The following is a 21166-nucleotide window of genomic DNA, read 5'->3' on the forward strand; positions in this document are numbered from 1 at the left end:
TGACCTTAACCTAGTGCTTGCTTGTCTCTCTGAGAGTCATCACTCTGCAAGCTTCAAGTTCCTTGTAAGGATGGAGAACCAGGTTGTCTATCAGCTTGAGTCTGTCTAACCTCATTTTCTTGTAGAGCCGCTTTAGTAGACCCTTTATAGTGACCTGATCTGGTAATTTAGGGATATGCAGGCTTCCCTTCTTCCATCTGTCACTCATTAACTCCATTAAGACTCAGTGCCTCCCAGCCAGCACCAGACTTCCTGCTGCTGGCTGGTTACCTGAGTGTCTGAAATGTGTAAATGTGCTGGGATACACTGCTGTCTCCTTTTTACCCAGCACACTGTTTCCTCAGCATCACCCAAGTTAAATGTCCACCTCACTTGTTTCTAAGGTAAAGGTATTAGCTGTGATTGAAAATCTGAGACATCATGCAATGAAATTCTGAGTAGGAAGGAAATGCTGTGCTGCATCCAGTGGCAGGGGCCTTAGAAAGAATAACATTTCTTAAGTGGCCTTTCATGTCATTGTGCTAGAAGGGGGCAACGAAGAGCGTGCAAATGCAGCACTGGGGAGTTCAGTGTAAAGCTGTGTAATGCCACACTTCTGTGCTTCACTTCTAAAAATTAACCTGCTCAGAAATGTGTAATTGATGCATTTCTGTAACAGACAATGCAGATTGTAATCCACTCTAACACCGGATTGGAAAAACAACTAAGCAACCCGTTTATTAAACTATCATTCTCAAAAGAAAGGTTCTTTAAGCAAATTTGCCTGGGAATACCAACCTTGTGGGTTTTTTAATACTAAACTCTTCAAATGCTTTGCAATACTTTCTTTAAAGTCCAGCAAGTTTCATTTGACCAGAATCTAAGCAAATTTAAATACTTAAATGCATGGATAATTTTTTAGAAATCAGTAACTGCTACCAGTCAGAACATATTTGTGTGAATTACACAACACTAGTAAAGATATAGGGGAAGACACCACAATTTTGTGTTATGACCAACCCATTGTTCTGGAAGGGGTAGTTACATGTGTGTGTCAGGCCCCACATGCACTGATAGTCTCTGTGATCACCCTGCCTCAGGGCTTTATAGTTGCAGGCTGCTCTTGCCTTGCCCTGGCAGATCCTTGGGTGCTCACATTGCTGTTGTGGTTGCTCGCGGTGCCTCCCCAACCTCCATGCACAGTCATAAGGGTGATCATCCACTCACAGCAGTAACAAGTAACAAGTACTGGGATATTCCAACTTTCTTTTTGCCAGGCCCACAGCTCGACATACTGTGCTGTTCCCGCTGCTCCTGGCATGATTCCTAGGGTACGCTGGATTTTGGGAGATGTCCAGAGGCCAAGGCTTCTGGAAACCCTTGGCTACCTACAAGAATGTGGGGAGAAGTGGTCCATAATCCAGGTGCTGGTGCACATTTAGGAAAAAATGGAGAAAGTCATGCCTTTATTATGGTCTTTAGCCACCTAGACTGCATGACATTAGATGGTCTTGCAGTGAGTGACCCACAAGTAAAACTGCAGGTGATGAGTAAGTTACTTCTGCTGCCTGTTCACACCTTTGCACAGTGCTTCCCTACACTGGAATACCTTTTCCACAGGAAACAACTGTAGCAAACAGTAAGGTTATTATTGGCTGTGTCAGAACTCCAATTGGGAATCTCAGTTGTGGTTTCCAGAGCATGTATGTGCACATGCATAGACATTACTCCTCATAATCTTGTTTTTGCCTGTTGTCTTAACTACTAGGCTAAAGCAAAATACCCATTTTCTTAAAAAGCAATTTCAAGCCTTTTTTTATTTTAACAGGCATACAAATTCTAAATTTACAGAAGTGACCACCACAACATGTAACAGTCTGGTTTGTTTTCTTTCTGCTTGCATTTACATTTGGAAAAAATCACCATATTTCATTTCACCTGGAAAACAGTCAAGTGGCATATTTCTCCTCCTCACTGGATGCAGACTTTTTGTGCTCTTCATTTTGCCAATTGACACAAACCAAAAACGTTTAATTACCGAAAAAACTTGAAATTGCATAACATTGAAAGCATTGTTCTGAGTTGTAGCTTTATTTCAGAAGATGTGAACAAAACAATGCAATTCCTAATATTCTTATCCTAAAATACACTGGGCTGGTTCACACTGAGGAAGCAGAGAGTCTTTGAGCATTCTTGGTAAGTTATGACTTCCCTGTGCTACGCCAAAAAGCTTTCTGCTTCACCACAAACATCTTTTGAGTTCTCTGTAGATATAGTAATACTGCATTCTTCTCACAGTGAAGGAGAATGGTGAGAACCTCTACTTCTGTAACAATCCATGTAGGAATGAGTGGGTGAAGAGTAAAGTGGATATGTGTAAGGATGCAACAAATGCAAGTGAAACTGCAGTTGGCATCTGAGGATAATAACGCCTGTCCTGGTGACCTGAGCAAAGCTGATGTGCCACAGGTCACTGGTATGTATAAAAATGGGTTGGCTGTGCTGTAGGCTGCCTGAAGGTGCCACAAAGTGACATGCTCCAGGGGCTTCAGGTTCTGCTGCTCTGCCTGTGTACACACTGGTGAGGAAAATGGTTTGCTCCCAGGGCACAACTGGCTTCTGAGCAGGGGTTTTCCTGAGAATTGCCCCATGCTTACAACTTCTAACCCAGAGTTTTCTTTCCTTCTTTGTTCCCTGGCACCTGAATGGAGATCAGTGTTTTAAGTCCATTCTTGGGTACTCCTTGGCTGTCTTTTGTCCTATGGGGACACTCCATGCCCCCATTCTTCCTGACTTACTAGAACTCTGTAAGTCTGCATGCATAAAATCCGTTATACAAAGCAAGACCAAAGCATCTTGCCTTTCCCTACTGATGCTGTGAATTCCCTGTCACTTGAAAACCCTAAATCAGAATAAGCATCTCTTCAAAGAGGCCCTCTGCCAAAAGGAAGATTTTGAGGCAGGAATTACTACTGGTTGAAGATTTCTGCCCAGTAAATCAGATCAGCCTTCTCTGATTTCAGAATGTATATTTGATGGATAAACCTTATTCTAAATGCACTGATAGTTTGAGTGACAACTCTTTTCATGTAGTAACATCTGCACATTGCTTTGCTGTTAGTCTGCGTAATGTTTGCCAGCAACACAGCAGGGAAGTTCAAGCCTTTCTGGTGATGAATTTTTACTGAAAAAGCCAAGGCACACATCCCAGAGCTCTAGGGTGCTCTAACTGATTGGAAAGTCCATTACAGAGCTCTGCTCTTTTCTTCAGTGCAGAGGCTGGATTTATTCATAACAGCACTGGTTGGCATAACAGACCTGCATAGAGCAGTGAATTAATCGTGCTCCCCACTCAGTGAATGCTGGTTGCTATCGCAGACATGCGTGTGGTACAGCCCCTCATACTCTTCCACCTTGCCCGTGTGTCACTTTCACCAGTCTCTCCTTGCAAGACAGTTTCATTTTTGAATTAAACCTCAGATTCTCCTTCATGTTTTGAGTTGATTTTGCAGATGTGGAAATTAAGCAAAGCCTGACCAGACAGCTTCTTGTAATTGTATGAGAAGTCAGGAACAGAAATAGAAGATGATTGCAGTTTTGCTGAGTTCTCACTATGCTGTCATCCTTGTGTTCCCATGTCTTAACCACTTTCTTTGGGAAGCTGACTGTGTTTCAAAGCTAAACACACCAGTGGTTTTCCACTGCCTGTTGGCTGGTCATGCTGCTTTCCTGTCTGTTGTTCAATTCTTGAGTCTGTCCCTGCAGCTTCTGGGGAAAGGAGCTATACATCAGAGAAGGTGTGCTGAGCCTCCAGCCCCAGTCCTGATGAGGAGCCCTCACCTGAAGTTGGGACTTTTGCTGCTTCTGCAAAGCAGGAGCATCAGCCACATCAGTGCCTGAACTGTGCTGGGAGCCTCTCGGATGCCCACAAACTGGTGTCCTTTGCAGTTTAATAACCATCTGGTTGGCAGAAATAATTTTATAAGAGTGGTAAATACATTGTCTCTAGCTGAGTATATGCAGCTTTTGGAGCACCATTAAAAACAAAGTACTTGTCTGTTTTTTATTAAATGTACTGCTATGATAACTGGTCTCTTCAGTCCCTAGCATAACCAGATTATGTAATGCTGATTCATCATATGATCCACTTCCTAAAGCATCAACTCTGTTTGCATACATGAGGAAAGAGGAAGGGCTTTTACATCCTGCAATCCACCCCAGTTTCCTTGGTAGGTGTTGCTACATTATCTACACATACGTACCCATATTCAGGGTAATAGCTTTTAGTTGCTCTGAATTCCTAAAGTAAAGGCAGTTAAGACTAGAAATAGAGTTTAAAATAGTTATAATAAATATTTCAGCATGCACACACACGCGCAGGGGACACAAAGCAGTCAAGGCCAGGGAGTCTTTCCACAGAGTCCTTGATTTCTACTTTTCGTAGCTTTGCAGTAGTAATTTCTATCTGTGTGGAAAATTTATATCACTAGATGTTGGTGTCCACAGAGGAGACAGAGGAGTCCTGTGAAAGTACAGACTTCCCCATCCACCTGCTACATGTCTCCATAATATGTAGACATTCATGATCATTAAATTAGCTTTAAGTCCACGCTGGGCAGAGAAGGTAATATTCATAACTCTATTAAATCTTTGTTCTTCACAAAATTCAGGAGTCTAGCATGACCTTGGCTGAGCAGCAGTCCGTGTCAATTAGGAAATCTTTCTAAGATTAATGGGTTCTCTTGTTATTTCCTTATCGACAAGTCTCTGGCCTTATCTATAAGCAGATCCACACAGTCTCTTTGTAAACACGCATTCATCTTACGCCTGTCATATCTGAGTTTAGCTTTGCAAGTTCCTATCATCACATGGGAAGCTGAGAAATCCTTGGCTCCTGCCTAGTACTGTGCATGGTTCTTAGTGACTGAGGCTGGCGAATGTATTTCGGAAACACCGAGGAAAGGTCTCAGCTCCTGTAAGGAAAGCACGGCCTTACAGCTGTCCTTGGAACAAACATGGCTTTTCCACGCGGAACGGGCTCGCGTGCCAGCCCTGCGATGTGGAAGAGCAGTTTGCACCGGGGTTGGTGCACTACAGCGTTAAAATTCAGTTTGACACCCCGCCTCGTAAGATCCGCATGTTTCAATGCCTTATTCAGTCAATTTATTAGATTCCAGCTACTCAAAACCAGGTGTTTTAGTGGGTATGTAAGTAGGCAGGTGATCTCAGCAGTGTCCTTGCGAGCAGGACAGCCTGCCGAGGATGGCCCCGCTCGGATCCACGCTCCGTATCTCAGCTGCCGCCGCTCCTGCTGGCTCGGGGAGCGAGGTAGCGAAGCTCACACGCGGGCTGACGACAGCGGAAGCGGGGCGGCGGGGCCGGGCCGGGGCGGCGGGGCCGGGGCGGGCCGTCAGCCGGACAGAGGCGGTGCTGCTCCGCCCGCGGCGCCCCGCGCTGCCCTGCCCAGCCCAGCCCAGCCCAGGACATCCCAGCCCTGCGAGCTCCTGCGTGCGGGAGCGGGGAGGGAGCCGCGCCGCCCCGCTCTGCCAGCATGTCTGCCCGCTGCTGCGCCGGCCAGGTAGGATCGGGGGCGCGGGCAGCGCGGCAGGTGTGCGGCGCGGGGGGCGGACATTGCTGGGCACGGCGCTGGGGGCCCGCCCGGGGGCTCCGCGGCGGGGAGCGAGATCCCGGGTGAGCGGCCGGAGGGGCCGGGGCGGTGGGCGCTCTCCGCGGCAGCGGAGGCCGGGCTGGCCAAGGGCCGGCGCGCCGTCCCTGCTCTGCCCCGCGGCCGCGGCTCGGCGGGCTCCGGGCCGGGCTGCGCGCCGGGCTCCCCGGCCATCGGCGCGGTAGAGGAAAAGCAGCCCTCGCAGTGAGCGGCGTGCCTGTCCAGGCTCTCCGAGTGCGCTCAGTGGTGTTTCTGCCAGCTTCCTGGGTGGATTCCCCTCGTGTTTCGGGAGGGAGGCTGGACGCAGGCTGTCCCCCGAGGTGCGTGCGGGCAGGCGGGAGCCGCTCCGCTCACCGGCGCCCGCAGTAGGGCAGTGGCATGCGGGTGGAGACGCCGACAGGGAGAGAGGCCTTCCCAAATCCCTGCACAGCAAGGAGCAATTCCCAAAGGGGCAACAGATCCTTTTGAGCTGCGGGAAGCAGTTGGGTAATAGCCACTGGCTCCAGGTGGTGGGGAGATGAGTCCACACGGTATAAGAATTTGAATGATCTTTTCGTAACCACTGGCTGCCTATCAGTCCTCAGACCCTTTCACAAACCCTTTAAATTCGGCTTGTGGAAAGTTTTGGCATATTCTCAGGTGCTGGCAGAGGAAGTGAGAGATGAGAGCAAGTGGTGATGGAGGGTGGTGCAGGACCTACACTGTTCAGTACCCGTGCAGTGAAGATCAGTACTCCACATCTTACCATGGTGCACCTGTTTTCCTGTTTGAATCAATCCCATGGATGAAGGATCATGACTTGGAGGAGATAGGCAGTAGTGAGGCCCTTTCCAGATCTCCTTCTTGGCTGCACTCAAGGGAAGGACTCCTGTTCCTAGTAGCTGTCTCTCTGACGTGATGTTAGACACCTTCTCCAGGCACTTTATTTTGTGCCGTATTTTCACAAATTTCTGTTTCTGCCGTAGAAACCCATTACTACTGAGATAAATTCGCGAGCCGAATTTTCAGTAGCATAATATTGAACATTTATTAGTAGAACAAAGGCATATCACAGCGCTGGGGCGCTTAGCAATATTGCCAGAGGCGCGGCTCCATTCATTTTACCGTGAACTTAAGTACTTCTTTAAACATATTCATTAAGCCCAGAAAGTAATTTCCACTTCACTCAACTTTCCCCCCTCTCCGATCTCTGCCCCCTCCCGCCAGCACGACGCCGCCTCGCTCCTCTGGATAGCGTCAGAATTGAAGGCAGGCACCCCCCTCCGGTGCCTCCCCAGTCTCCAACCTAGTTTGTAGCTGACGGTTTCCTTGGGAGGTGTGAGTCCTGATGAGATAACAGACTTCCTGGGATGCATGTGGTTTATCTTTGTTTCTTTAAGATGTCCTGGTTTCTGGCTCTGTAGTTTGTCAACTTAAAGGACATTTATTACCATGTATTTATTACTACGTTTCCCAACATACTACAATTATTTCGAAGTTACAATTCACTCTAATCTTGTTTCTACTTAACTATATTTTACCTTAACACTATTTCTGCATAGTATGTTATTACTTGTAAATGTAAAAAATGTATATATGTGAAAGACAACATTTATCATTCACTCATTCGTCACACTAATTCTGTCTGCAACAGACTAGCCAGTGAGCTTGTTCCTGTTGGTTTACATATTTAAACACCTTATGTCCTAATTCTATTGATATTTCTATTGCCCACCCTCAGAATCTGATTATTCTCTTGCTTTTGTGTGAACCACCTGGGGAAAATCTTACGTCTTTCCTATAGTTTGAAATCCTGGGCTAGATTTGGTCTTTTGTGTGTAGTTCTTTCAATCTTCAGTGGGACAGGAGGGATTACTGAGCATACATCCGCTTGCCTGCCCTCTGGGAGCTGCCCTGGGCCTCTCCAAACAGTCCTGTGGACCTGGGGGACAGCAGTAACTACATTTGCTAATATTCTTCTTAACGCAGGGGCCTCCCTGACTGCTGCTGCACAACCACTTTGGCAGCGTGTGAAACAAGTTGTGGAGCAGCTCAACAAAGTACTGTTCCTAGGTGCTGTTACTGCAGCATTGGTACTGCAGTACTGGTTTACGGCGTTTTGCATTTTCATTGTGCTTTTTTTTTGGTGTAGCTCCTGGAGAAGTAACTTAAATACCAAGAGTTTGAAACTGTTGTGATGCTCGGTGGTGAATGGCATGGCTTCAGCGTGACTGACCTTTGAGACATTCTTAAAGCCTCTGTCCCCACCCCGTGTTGTAATCTCTGATAGTAATGTGTTTCACTGACACTGGTGTGTCACTCTGGAGTCTGTAAATAAACTGAACTCCTTAGTGTTGTTGAAGATTAAGCAAAAGCCCTAAGGTAGATGTAGTCATAGTCCCAGAAATCCCTAGGGAGATGTATTCTGCTGGCTCAAGCACTACTTTTGATGTAAGACTTACCTATGCTAAATATGACAAATTGCTGGAGTTACACCAGCAAACATAGTGTGGATAACCTTTTTATTGGGTAAGATAGTAAACAGCATAAACCATGTTCCAATAGCATGCAGTGTCACATTTTTTAAATGAAAAATGGTCTTTGCCTTCATTACTTGATTTATTCCAACCTTGTTGAGGGGATGTTTGTATAACGTGATTAATACACAAGAAAAACAAAAGGGATAAAAGTTTTTCATTCTGTCTCAACCAAGCTTCCTCAGGCATTTTGTGGGTACTGTTAATCAAGCTGGAAAATCAAGAAGGAATTTGGCGTCTCCCTCAGTGTTCCCCTGAAGTTAACCCTATGTCCAGAAACAAGAGATTAAGTGCTTGAGGAAAGATGAAAATTTTATAAGAGTTATGCAAAACAACTTCCATGTTAGGTCCCTGATTTTTTCCTAAAATATAGTAGTTTAATGTGTTTGATATCCTGTAGTGAGAGGCTTTTTTGTGGGAAGTATTTTTGCCCTTTTTATACCTCATGCATGCCTCTCTGTGGATCTGCTTTCTTAGAACTGACTGAGAATTTTGCTATTGTCTTTCTGAGCTGTTTAAGTGCAACTGTCATTTGTGTGCAATTGTTGTTTGTCTATAGCTGATACCAAAATTTTATTGTGAGTTAACATGACTATTAATTTTCACTCCAAAGAAATTTCCTGGTATGAAGTAGATGATGAGTGATTGGTACTTTTTTGGGTCAGACCATGCTAAATGTCTAGTTGATGGTGCCTGTCAGAATGAATGCATTCAGTTTTGCAGCCCAGATTCCTGTTGTTATAGGATGCAGCGGCAAGCTGCCAGATTTCAGTGTACTTTGGTTATGCTGATTTTGCATTTGCAAAATTATTTATAATTGTCTTAATGGACAGTACTGTGTGACTTGCATCCTTGCCAAGTAGACCCTGGGAACTTTCTTTGAAAGAACTTGGCCATTTATGAACTTTAATTTCTGCAGTTGTTTTTTATTGAGCGATGTACAACGTTGCTTTGAAGACAGTTGTGATATTTAGGTTTCTGAGCTGTAATAAACTTGCTAAATGTTTCTTCTTTTGCTCATGTCTCATTGATATGCCTATTTTGAGAATGCACTGAGAATACAGTTTGGCTTGGTCCTCCACAATGCTTTTGATTACATAAAAACTCTGCTTAAATTGACAGGAAACAGGATTTTATATTTGGCTTTTCTTCAGTAGTTATTCTCAAGAGAATAAAGTTGAGATCATGGTTAAAGAAAGCAGCTGTTGCGGAAAATCTTTATTACAATGAATGTGTTTTTTCCAGAGTTAAATAAATGTAATTTAGATCGTTAACATTCATTTTGGGGGGACGGTGTGTAGTAGCTGGGTTGTTCAAGAAGATGAATTTTTCAATTAGAATTGGTAGCTATTAAAGCTTATGAAGCTATTTTTGTAGGTCTGTTGAATCTTGAGTGATGTCCTTAATAGTGTTCTGCACTTAGAAATCATACTGTGGAATAAATAAAAGATGTGCTGCAAGTTAGACTATCAGGTTTTCATTTTATACCCAGACCTCTAATTCTGATGGGGTTTTTTTAAAAGAAAAAAACGGGGGAAAAAGCAGTGAACCTTGGCCCATCTTATGACTTCTGTGACTCATAGCTTTTGGGGAAAGGAGAGAGATCCCTGTGTGCTCTGGGGCTGCTTTCCTCTCTGGCACTGCCTGTTTGCACCTGCAGGTTGAGAAGAGGGCTTGCAGTCCTGTCCCCATGGTCTCTTCTTTCCATTACATGGTGAAAAGGGTGGTTCTGTCACCCTCATCTAGATTTGTGTCCTCTCAGGTTACAGGAGCATTGCAGGACATGTGTGTAGTGTGGTACCCCAGTGCAGGATGATACCAGTGGTGTTCCTGGCTCCACTCCACACGGTGCTCCCCAAAATACATCTCTTGTTCTGCAAATGGTCTTTCTGGGTGAGAGGGGTTAGTTTAGTGTGTTTGACCTGAACATTTAGCTGTGGGTGTTTCCACACCTCTGCCACTGCTATTGTTAATCATGATAGAAGATGAAGCTATCTGTCTGAGGTCAGATGTAGCATATAGTAGTGTTTATATATTTATATATATTTATATACTTGTATATTGTAGTGTTATGTATTTAAGACCTAACTTAAATATGTTAGGAAAAACAGCTTGGTGAAGGACTGTTTTCCCTGTTTGCAGAAACATGGAGGTTTTGCTTAAGTAAATGGTTTCCTGAATAATTGAATTAGCAAAGCCTGATTTCCTGCAGCTTTGTCCATTGAAGTTGATATCTCCTGCTGATTCCCCTTCTAGAAAATACTGAAGTTGTGTTTTAGCCTTTTCCTTGCTTAGGGTTGAGAGATCATTTTTTTCTCCACTAAAACTTTCACTTATTTTCAAGGAAACGTTAATAACTTATCTTTGAGGTCCCATCTGCCTGCTATAGCAGGATAAAATTTACTGCTGGATTCAAAAGTTGTCAGAAACAGAAGGAAAAGTGTCCAAAAAGATGGGAAGATTTTCTAAGTGTTGTATCATTTGACATTGCATTTCTAGGTTGGAATCCTTTCCCTGTCTCTGTATAAAACAGAGAAGATAGTCTTTCTCATTCCTGCCTAATTTCCAGTTGCTTCCTATTTTTTTAGACTTTTTCTCTTGCATCCCATGAGTTGGTTGTATTGTGGGTTCAAAGAAACACCTCAGATACCCACAGTTCCAGACCTGTGGAGTGAAGGCAATATAAGAGCAGGGCCTTCACTTTTGAGGGCAAGGGAGTACTTCTCTGCAGAAGGATCTAAATACTTCTGCTGCTTTTAGTTTAGTTTTTGCAAGTGTGGTTGTTCCAGGATATGTTTTTCCCATTACTGGAACTTTCATTGCAACGGATGCATTCACCGTTGTGGGTAAAAGACATACTTATTTCAGGGGAGCAATTGGATGAAAGCCTGAGCTATGACTATGGTAGAAGGTGAAGGTCTCTCTGGAGCTAGTGACTGCTCTCATCCCAAACACGTGCTGGAGCTGGATGGTGTTCGCAAGTTAGCCATGAGAGGATGCTTGGACATCAGGTTTCTTCCAGTGTCCTTATCAAGGACCCCAGTCAACAGTGCTTCCATTCCTGTCTCAACTGTTCAGGCCCTAATATGTCTTGGCATGTAAATGCCTGGCCTCCAAGTCATTCAGGCTGCAATTGCCCACTCTGTCAAATGGATTTGACCTGCTGCCTTGTTCAGGTTATCCAGGAGATAAGCTTCTTCGGCATCAGCGTGTGCTACAGTGTGAGGCAGTGAGGGATTGAGCCAGCCAGAGTTGTGGGGGACTGTAGTGTGTGCCCATGATGTCATGTGGGGGGAAGGTGGCTCTGTGACCATTCTGAAGGGAGTCCTACACACTAGTGATCTCATCATCATTTTAATTAGTGGCTAAGCAGGATCTAATATTTGTGGTTTACTAATTGGATCTTCCAGCAATTAAAGATGGTGTGTGCTCAAGTATTTGAACATATAAATGTTAACAGTCTGAAAACATAAAGGTTTGCTCTTCCTTCTGTCCAGTAGCACTGATCCAAAATGCAACAACCTGTAATCTCTGGTACTGAGTTTTAACTGGAACTGTTCTTAATGTTTTCTGAAAAGACCTGTCTCGTGGGTTCTTCTCTTGGCTTATTACAGTCACTGGCAAAGCAGTGGTTCAGGAATACTTCCTATATCAAAAAGATACAGCCATTATATTTAAAAATGCTCATTTTTAGAAGAATCAAGAGGCATCAAGAAGCATCACAAGGATGTCAGCAGGCTCCACTTTGAACCTGCCAGTCTAGAAAAGTGTGTGAATATTGTGACATTGATCTAAACTGAAGCATTTTTAGCAATGCTTTGAACAAGTAGATTTTTTCTTTTTTTATTTGAAGGGATAAGAAAGAGTTAAGGCTTTATACCAATTTATTGGCTTTGGTCACTTTGTACAAAGTGTTAATGTCTTTTTTTTACTCTCCACCCTAAAGTCCTCTTGGACTCAGTACTGAAACCATCTTTTAACGACACAGCATGTTTGTGGAACAGCTCAAAGCTGTCTATTCAAAAGCAAAGCAGCTGTTCCAGCTACATGCTTTTAAGTCAATGCATATGAATATTCATTTTTAACTCCTTCTGCACTCCATTGGTCCATGGACTTAGGCAGTTAATGCCCTGCATTTTGTTCTCTGTACCTGGTGATGTACCATGTTATACCATGTACCATTCTACCTCTAGAGTCCTGGTCTCGAACATCTGAGCTAACCTGGAAAAAACCTGCTCTCTGTGTGAAGTGATGGCTCCAGTTGTGAGACTTGGCCACTGCTGACTTGTCTTCTATCTTCCAGTTGCTCTTTTAGTATCTCCTCTGCTGTGAAGGTTTGAGAAGTGGCTGCAGCATGAGCTTAAACTTTCTGCAGATGAGAAACTGTGAAATACAAAATTATAGAAAAGGACAGCTGAACCTGTCATCCAGTGGAGGTTGCTGTCAGTGAGGAATGTCAAGGGATCAATGCAGAGAAGCTTCAGGATCGGGTCTGTTTTCCTCAGTGACTTGAGAGGATATTTAAAATTGCTCCCAAAAGCACACAGGCAGATAGAAGGACTGATGCAGTGGAGACTACTACTGAAGCAAGTATAACCCAGATGGCATGACACCACTTTTTAAGTTTAATACAACTTTTTAAGTACAACCATCTAGCTGGTTGCCCACCTTGTGTGTGGAGTGCTGCGAGGCCAAGTCCCACCCGCTTTGTGGCTGTGTGCTGGGGAGAGGAGTCAGGTGGCTTGCTGGACTGTTTGCAGTGGGACTCCATGATTTTCTAGGAGGGATTGGGCAAATTTGAATTTTTTGCAGGGAAAAAGACCCTGAACAACTTAGGTGCTGGGAGGAGAAGCCTTGAAGCCTTCAAATGAGACTGAGGATAAACGTTTTGGTTTCCTTCTTTGACGAGCAAGGAGAAAAGACCAGGTAGTTAAAAGGCTGTCTAAGCTAGAGAAGAAAGCCTCACCAGGAACGAGTGCCTGGGGAACTGTAGCAGACAAAGTAGAAGGTGGGTTTTTTTTTCTCTTTTCGGTGTCAGATTTAAGTAACCAGAGGGATGGACAGTCTTCCTTATATTGCTGTCAAATCCATATGGTCTATGCTAATGGAAAGTAGCTGTGCTACTGAGGAGATGGGTGATGTGATACACTGTGAGGCTCAGGTCAGACTAAACAATTGACTAGATTTTTCCAAAATCATCAGGAGAAGAGCAGTTGAGCAGACTTGAATTTAGACATTTTGCAGTGATGTTATTTTCTAATGCTGAGCTGAGTCACCACTTAGTAACGTTTTTGCACAGAGACAGAAGCTTATCGCTGTCAGTCCAGCTTAATTCCAGCTCTGCCGGTGCCTGGCAGTGGCTCACCCACAGTTTAACTCTTGGAGTAGCTTTCTTGCCTGAGTTTCCAGCTGCTTGGTGCTGTATGGCAGTTCTGCCCCGTGGTGGCTGAGGGCAGGAAACCCTTGCCAAAAAGCATTTCTCAGGCAGTGCCTGGGCTGGCGTGACTTTTCTCTGAAATCTGTTTTAATTTTGCACAGTTTGCAGTGTGAGATGTGCTTCTCAAAATAGGTCATCAGTTGATTAACTGGTATGTTCGTTCACAAAACCTCTTGGCTTAAGTCACAGGTGAGTCTGAATATTAAAAAATAGGCAGTAGAAAGCCAGTTAAGTCAGACAAAGGACAAAATAAAGCCTCTTTTTTGGTGAATTTAGTTACTTCAGAGGGACAAACAGCTGTGTAATCATGTGACCAGCTGAAGAAGCTTTTGGAAAATACCTATCAGCAGTAGGTTTTCAGTTATAGTCTGAGACCAGCTCCTAACACTCAGGACACCTGGCATCAGACATCTGTTGTTTTCATGAAGCAGTGCACTGACAAAATACTTGCTTCTAGACACTCTTTCCTGAAACCAAAAGTCCAAGCAAGGGCAGGTGTGTAGCCTCTTCAGGATCTTTCTCATGCAGGGCTGGCTGCTTTCCCTGTCCAGACTCCTTGGATGCTGCCTGTAGCTGTGAGAGTAGATATTTGGATGTTTTTGATAGACACTGCTATTAACAGCTCAGTGACTGCATTATCTGCAAACCTTATGGCCCAGTTAATGCTGGTAGTCAAGTAATCAAGCAGTGCATGAAAAACTAAGCTGCTCTAGGCCCCCATGAAAAGAAGCTTCAGCAAGGCACATTCTAGTGCTCTGTAGACAGGCTGGAAGGCATGCATTCTCCCTGGATGCTCTCACCAGGCTGTCAGTTAGGAGGGAAGAAGTGAAAAGCTGGTAAGTCTTCATTTCATTAAAGTATGCAGGTTTTTTTCCCCATTGTGCTCCTATCCCCTTTGATTTTTACCATTTCTGATGAAGTCTCCCAAAAGGAAGTGCTTTGTTGTGATAAGCTTGATACTTGCCTATGGTTTGTATAATTTAAAAATACCATAGGCTATTTTGGGCAGTGATCCTGAAACTCTTCACTTTAATGACTGCACAAAGTATTTTCTAAAGCCTTCACATCTTTTTGGGAACGTATGTGGAAAATACATTCTTAAAATCTCACTGTCTCTATAAAAGCAGCAGGCAAGATAGGTTCACTTACTTCTCAGTTTTGTGTGTAAACGGTTACATGTGCTTAACATTAGTCTCATACCTCATTCTACTGATTTATCAGATTGGATCACAGCTTGCAAAAATTGAGACTTGAGTGTGTGGCAGGTGTTAAGTGTGTGCTGGTGGTGTATTTATTGTAGGGAGCCAATAGTTTGTGCACAAGTTGGTAAGCCTGCTTTTATCCTGTTTTGTTAACCTGTCTAACTCTTGTTAACCATAGGTGCTCCCCAGGCTATTGTAAGATGGGACTGTTCAATATGTCTGGGCCTGCCTGTACTTGGAAAAGTGGTTTGCACGAACTAAGGCCGTCACGTGTCTGCTTACCTCTGCTCTTTGCTGGGCGTATGTCAAAATTACGTTCCTGCATTGGCAGGGACCTACAGCACTCACATCGAATGAGGTGATAGGAAAATGCTGCTGGAAACATCTGTTCAGAGAAGGGAGGTGTGTAGGACAGCTGCAAGACATTCACCTCTGTTTTCCCCTTCTGCCCGTGCATTGTGCCCTCGTGGGAAACGGTGGAACTGTTGCTGCTGTTGCATGTTAAATCAGCAGCTGAGAAGGATTCATGTGTAATTTTCACACCTTGCCACCAGGTTGCTTTATTTGGTCACCCCCAGCAGAAGAAAGAACTGTCAGGGCTCATGAGGTGCTGGAGCAGGGCTAGGAGTGAGTGAGTGGCTGGCAGAGGAGTCACAGATCAGTCTGAGTTGGAAGGGACCCACAAGGATCATTAAGTCCAGCTCTTACGTGAATGGCCTATATGGGGATCATACCCTCAACTCTGGTGTCATTAGGAAATAAGTCTGGGGGGAGCCAGGGATTGTTAAGATAGCCTATATTAACAGAAAAATTTCCCACACAGCTTTCCACAGCTGCTGTTGTGAAACCAGTCAAGTCAGCCATCATCCAGGCAGTTCAAATCCTGGTGCAGTCTGTTTTCAAGTATATCAGGTTTGCAGATTTTCAGGTCTCAGGCAAGTTGGCACTGTACTTGGTGGGCTCCAAAAGAGCAGCACTGAGCAAAGCAGGCGGCTGGTCTGCGCTGTGGTGTCGTGTTGGGTTAGTGTGAGGGAGCTGGCTGATGGTAAGTATTTGTGGAAAGCATAAATATTTGTCCAGTGTTTGTAATTGTTGTTAGACTGTGGTGTTCACCCAGTGGGGAGACATAAAGCTAGAGAGAGAGAGCCGGGCTGGCTGTGCTTGCTGCCTGACTTGTGGGAGCCTTTGGACTGAGAAGCACTTGAAGCCAGAACTTGCTGCAGAATGACAGACTCCTGCCAGAGCAGCCTGGCTTTCAGGGTGCCATTGTGCTGGGGACTTGGAGAACCTGGGCTTGTGGTGATCATGAGACTCTGAAGGAGCTCTGTTCCTACAGATCTGGATTTCCAAGGCCTGCCTGCTGGCAGTGGTCACAGATCTTCATTGTTGTTTGGGTTATCTCTGTCCTAAAATCTGCACAGCATCTTCTTCCTGCAGAACCCCATTTTTTGGAGGAGCTTTTAATGATAAGCTAAATCTGTAGAAGATTCTTGACATTGCTTTCTTTTTTTCTCAGTCTTTTATGACAAAAATTTGTTGCTGTCTTCCAGTGGGTTTTGAGCCCTGGGCAGACCATTGCTGCAGTTGAAAGGCAGAGCAGAAGTGAGATGGGCTGTGCCTGCAGTAAAGGATGAGGCATCAGAGTATCTGTGTGGCTTAACTGCACATTGACCAAAACTTAACAGAGAACTCTTTGTACTTCTGGGCTTTGATGTCTTGTCACCCAAAGCTAATTCTTTGAAACCTCTTGTGTCAGTAGGTTGTGGCCAGCATCTTACTCTTTGGGACAGAGACTGTTCTCATTTATTTTTGGATAACACCTATTTCTTTGTGGCCTACGGTGGAATGTTAGAGGTACAGTTAAAAAAAGAAAAAAAGGAAACAAACTCACATAAAACCCTCTAACCACCAAATTCAGGACTGTGACTGAATAATCTAACCAACTTTCTATGGTTTCCATGGCTATTCCATGCTTAAAGAGGTTCATCTGAAAAAGATGGAAATACCAGTATTTTTCACAAGTATTTCCTATTTATAGGGTTATGTGTGCAGTATTAGAAACTATCATTAAAGTCAAAGCAATGTGGAAAAATACATAAGTGACTTATATAGTCTATTTAAGCATTTGTTACTCTAAGTAGCAGCTCCAGGGACCCAGGAGTGGAATAGCAGATGCTGCTGGATGTAGATGAGAGTTTACTGGCAGAGCTCTCTAGCACCTGGTGTAGGAAAATGTTTTTCTCCTTACAAATGCCAAAGCTGCATACCTTGTTACTTCTATACTGTAATTGTTAATATTATGCTAAGGCCAACTGTTCAGGTTCATCATGAATCCTTTGGATTGGGCTGATACCAAATCCTTTCAGGTTAAAAGGACCTTTAGTCTTAATTTTTTTGTTGTTGTTATAATTCTGAATTGGGTGAAATATACATTTCTGTAAAGCCTTTGGTTTTGAAATGTTATCCCATTTGTTTGCTGAATCAGTAACTTACCATAGCTTCCTTATTTCCTGGACTTGTGTTGATGCTGTAAAAGGTAATGTAATGTCACTACCTAAAAAAAATAGAATTGCCATTCAGCCACTACTGCCTTCTATTTTGACAGTATACTTGCATGATGTGCACATAGTATTTTTAATTTCCAGCTTCAGTGCCAACATGAGGCCATTCTGTTTATTCCCCATATCTGGAGCTCTGTGTTTTGGGGAGGATTTCTGTTTTGCAGTAGCAGCAGTTTTAGCAGCTGCGTGCTTTGAGGCCCTGTCTCCTCTGACACGAGATCCAGTGGTGAAGTGAGAGGAGAGCAGTGTGGGAGCTGGGTTGGACTGTCCCCACTTTATGTCTTCTGCAGCTGAAGAGCTGCTGTTGAGCAAGGGAAGGGCCTGTCTGCCACCCTTTCTGCCTTCTACCTGGGGGCTGAAGGCAGGAAGTATGAGCTTGAATATTGCAAAAAGACTCCCAGTTTATCATTTCCTTGCCATGACTAGGTAGTCATGGCAAGGAAATGATAAACTGGGAGTCTTTTCAAGAGACTTCTTCAAAATTATTTGAGGCTCTGAGCAGCCAGTCTGGTTGTGAGACTTTGTGGAGTTATGTGGACTCTGTGGATATGTGTGTCTGCAAACCCCCTCCCCTTTATCAGACAAGTCATTGATGCTGGAAGAGAAAGCGTCCTGGGAGGAAAACAGTGCATGATGGCTGGGCACCTGAAGGCACATACAACCAATGAAGTTTGCCTGGATGACTCAAATGTGGCACTTGTGGATTTTTCACTCCTCTGGCAAGCATCCACCTTGTACAACTGCTTTCTGAAAGCAGAACGTCCTCTGAATGTTCCCATGGCCCTTGCAAAAGCTAAGGAAACACCAGTAAGAAGCAGCCTTGGTGTGCTCGAGCACCAGGCTCTGGCAGTGCACCATACCTAGCCACAGGGAGCCCCTGGAAAATGGGAGTGTTGTGGGGTGAGGTTACTCTGGGTTGGCAGCAGTGAGACCTGGGAGGGTGCCTCCCTGCTTCTGGCTGCCTGCTGATGTCCAAAAATCCCTCCTGTGGTCATGGCCAGTGGGTTAAGCACAGGAATCATACAGAGCTGCTGCCTTTTGCAAGGAAGGGCCTGCTATGGACAGTGCTGCCTTATGTATATGAGTAAGGTTTACCTTTGTATTTTACATATGACTTTTCTAAAAGTAGAAGACAGGGAAGGTGAATCCAGGTTCTTTGGAAGTCAATTATACTGTTGACAGCAAGAAAATAATGACCATCAGTCTAGATCCCTTTCAGGATTTATTCAGTACCTTTTTCTTTGTTGAATAAGGTAACTAAATGCTCTTTGCTATGTTTTGTGGATTTTATCTTGGTGGATCCTCAGTTGTGGGTAGAAAACTAAAATAAACAAGGAAATCTGTCTCTCATCCTTAGCAAATCTGGGCAAGCTAGAAACTGATGTGCTTTAAACTAGTGAGTTTTGATAAACAAGACAGTCTGCTTCCACTTAAGTGCTGCTCAGCTGGGAGGAAAGGACTTGAGAAATTCTGGAGTTTTGCAGGAAGTCTCCTAGCTTCCCTGTCTAACTTTTGCAATAGAAACGTTAAGGTGGAGGGTTTTGGTGGGTTTTTGACTTGCGTTTTTTTTTCTTACTTTTCAGCTGGCCTGCTGCTGTGGTACTGCTGCTTGTTCCTTGTGCTGCAAATGCTGCCCCAAGATAAAACAGTCAACCAGCACCCGCTTCATGTATGCGCTTTACTTCATCCTGGTGACCATCATCTGCTGTGTCATGATGTCTACAACAGTAGCTAACGAAATGAAAACTCATGTAAGTAACAGAGGTGTGGTCACTCCTGCCCCTGGAAGAAAATGGGGCTCCTTACATGGCTCTCTGTGTATAGGGGTGCTCCCTCAGAAGAGGCAGTCAATTTCCTCCACCCGTCCACTTCCAAACCCAGAATCATTTTTCAATGCTCAGTCTCTTGATTTTTCAGCCTCTTCCTGTCACCCATTGAGTATGTTCCGCAACAGGAAGAGCCCAGGCCTAGCATCCTTCCTTTCTGGTGCAGAAATCTGCTGCAGTGAGCCCACCCCAGGTTTGCAGTGCAGGCAGTGTCACGGGAGGGAGAAGTATTAGGGAATTTGTTTTAGAAGAACAAATCAGTTCAGTCTAACCTTGATTTTGTCTCTGGCAGCTTGTTTAGTAGAAGACGCAGCAAATTAGAAAATAACTCTTCAGGTGTTGCAATTTTAATCCTGCCTTCCTGGTGTGACAGACTACTGCAAAGCACAATGCTGCAGAGCCTCTACAAGGGGTTTCCTTCAGTGTGTGTTGAGTCATTGTGTTCACATGGCCTTTAACCACAGCAAATACTGTTCATCTCTAATTGTCTTTTAAATTAAACAGCTTCAAAAGGATGAAAGGAGCTGTGGCTAAAGCTAGATTTTAGAACTCAAGTTTCTTTCAGAGTCTTACTATAACTTTCCTAAGCTAAATGCTGACCAGCCTGCTTGTTCTCACACACTGATCCTGTTGTACCACATATTTGGTTTGGTTTCGTAAGCCACCCAAGTAGGACAAATCCTCTCTCTCACCCACTACAAACTACAAAAATAAAACCCTGCTTTTAAGTAGAGGGAACAAGGGCTGCTTTGCTTAATTCTTGAAAAATGAAGGTTCTGCACCAAATGCATCATTGGGCCTGCTTCAGGGTTGTGTATGTGCTTGTCCTGGAGGTTCAGAAGGCTTCCCTCAGTGCAGGCATCTAGTTGTCTTGTGCTCCTCTCCCAAGAGAGTGCTTTGGTTGCACACTGTTTCCTAGTTGAGCCAGTTGCTGAACAAGCTGATGCCCTGGTTACATTCCGCACTTGACTTTCGGTTGTCTCTGAAACACTTCCCTCCAGAGCATCCCAGATGCAGAAGCTGGTGGCAGCACCCCCTTCCTGCAACACAGATGAACCAGCAGGTTTATAGCAGGCTAATTTGAGGGCTTCTGTGCTCTGCTGCCTGTGACCTTTCTTTCTTCCCATGGTACCTTCTTTCTGTGTTCTGTCCTAACTTTCTTTCATTTAATAGCACTTTGCATGAGTTACCCTAGTGCTGCCTTTTTACCCTGGGCTCCCAGAAGTTGATGACCACCCTGTAGGAGCACCCAGAACAGACACAGCGCTTGCCTGTGAGCTGTGACTTAAAAACGGTTCAACATGTGCATGCTGAAATTGCTTGCCAGGAATTACTTTGACTTACTAGATGCTTAGCTTGGCAATAAAGGGAATAACCCAAGGAACTTAAGTGCGTGGGAGACAAATTATGTGCTTATATCCAAATTTCATAAAGTTATTTTCCATCAGTGGTGTGGTTTTAATGCAGCTTGTATCCCTAACAAAAAAAGACTTACTCAGAGTATCCAACAGAAAAGTGATTCAAGAAGCCTTCAACAACATGCTTTTCAGTATTGCCAAATTTCATTTCCAATTCATAGTCTTGAAAGCTCTGTGTGGGAAGAAATGGCACAAAGAGTAGCTGTTAGTTTGAAGTGGAAAGATAATCACTCTCTTAGTTTAGAGCATTTGATGTCTTTGAATAGTAAATGGACCATCTGAAAGTAAGCTTTCTTTATCTGCTCTCTAATTTAATAATTATGTTCAGGGCTGTTAAAAGTTCAAAGATCCCTGCAGCTAATTCAGCACAGTTGTAATGGAGTGCACCTTGACAATATTTGTTCAGACTAACCAGTCTCAGCTTCCCAATGATGAGCTGTGTTTTGAAAGTGCTGTGCACTTACTGATTCCTTTGCTTTTGGCTGGGTCATGGAACACTCCTAGTTCCTGAAGCCAGACTGTAAGCAAATATTTTGCATGATATTTTTGGGACCTCACCCTC

At 44.2% G+C, this 21166-nt stretch overlaps 1 protein-coding gene across 1 annotated transcript in view; it reads left to right on the forward strand.

Moving 5' to 3' along the window:
• The first annotated feature begins 5036 nt into the window (after positions 1-5036).
• Positions 5037-21166, forward strand: part of SERINC5 (serine incorporator 5) — a 42070-nt gene continuing 25940 nt past the window's right edge. Inside the window, 7 exon segments of the mRNA XM_069001551.1 lie at positions 5037-5192; positions 5194-5235; positions 5237-5289; positions 5291-5372; positions 5374-5438; positions 5440-5557; positions 18944-19111. Of these exon segments, the coding sequence (XP_068857652.1) occupies positions 5037-5192; positions 5194-5235; positions 5237-5289; positions 5291-5372; positions 5374-5438; positions 5440-5557; positions 18944-19111 (684 nt within the window).

This window comes from Aphelocoma coerulescens, assembly GCF_041296385.1.
Source record: "Aphelocoma coerulescens isolate FSJ_1873_10779 chromosome Z unlocalized genomic scaffold, UR_Acoe_1.0 ChrZ, whole genome shotgun sequence".
Lineage (NCBI taxonomy): Eukaryota > Metazoa > Chordata > Aves > Passeriformes > Corvidae > Aphelocoma > Aphelocoma coerulescens.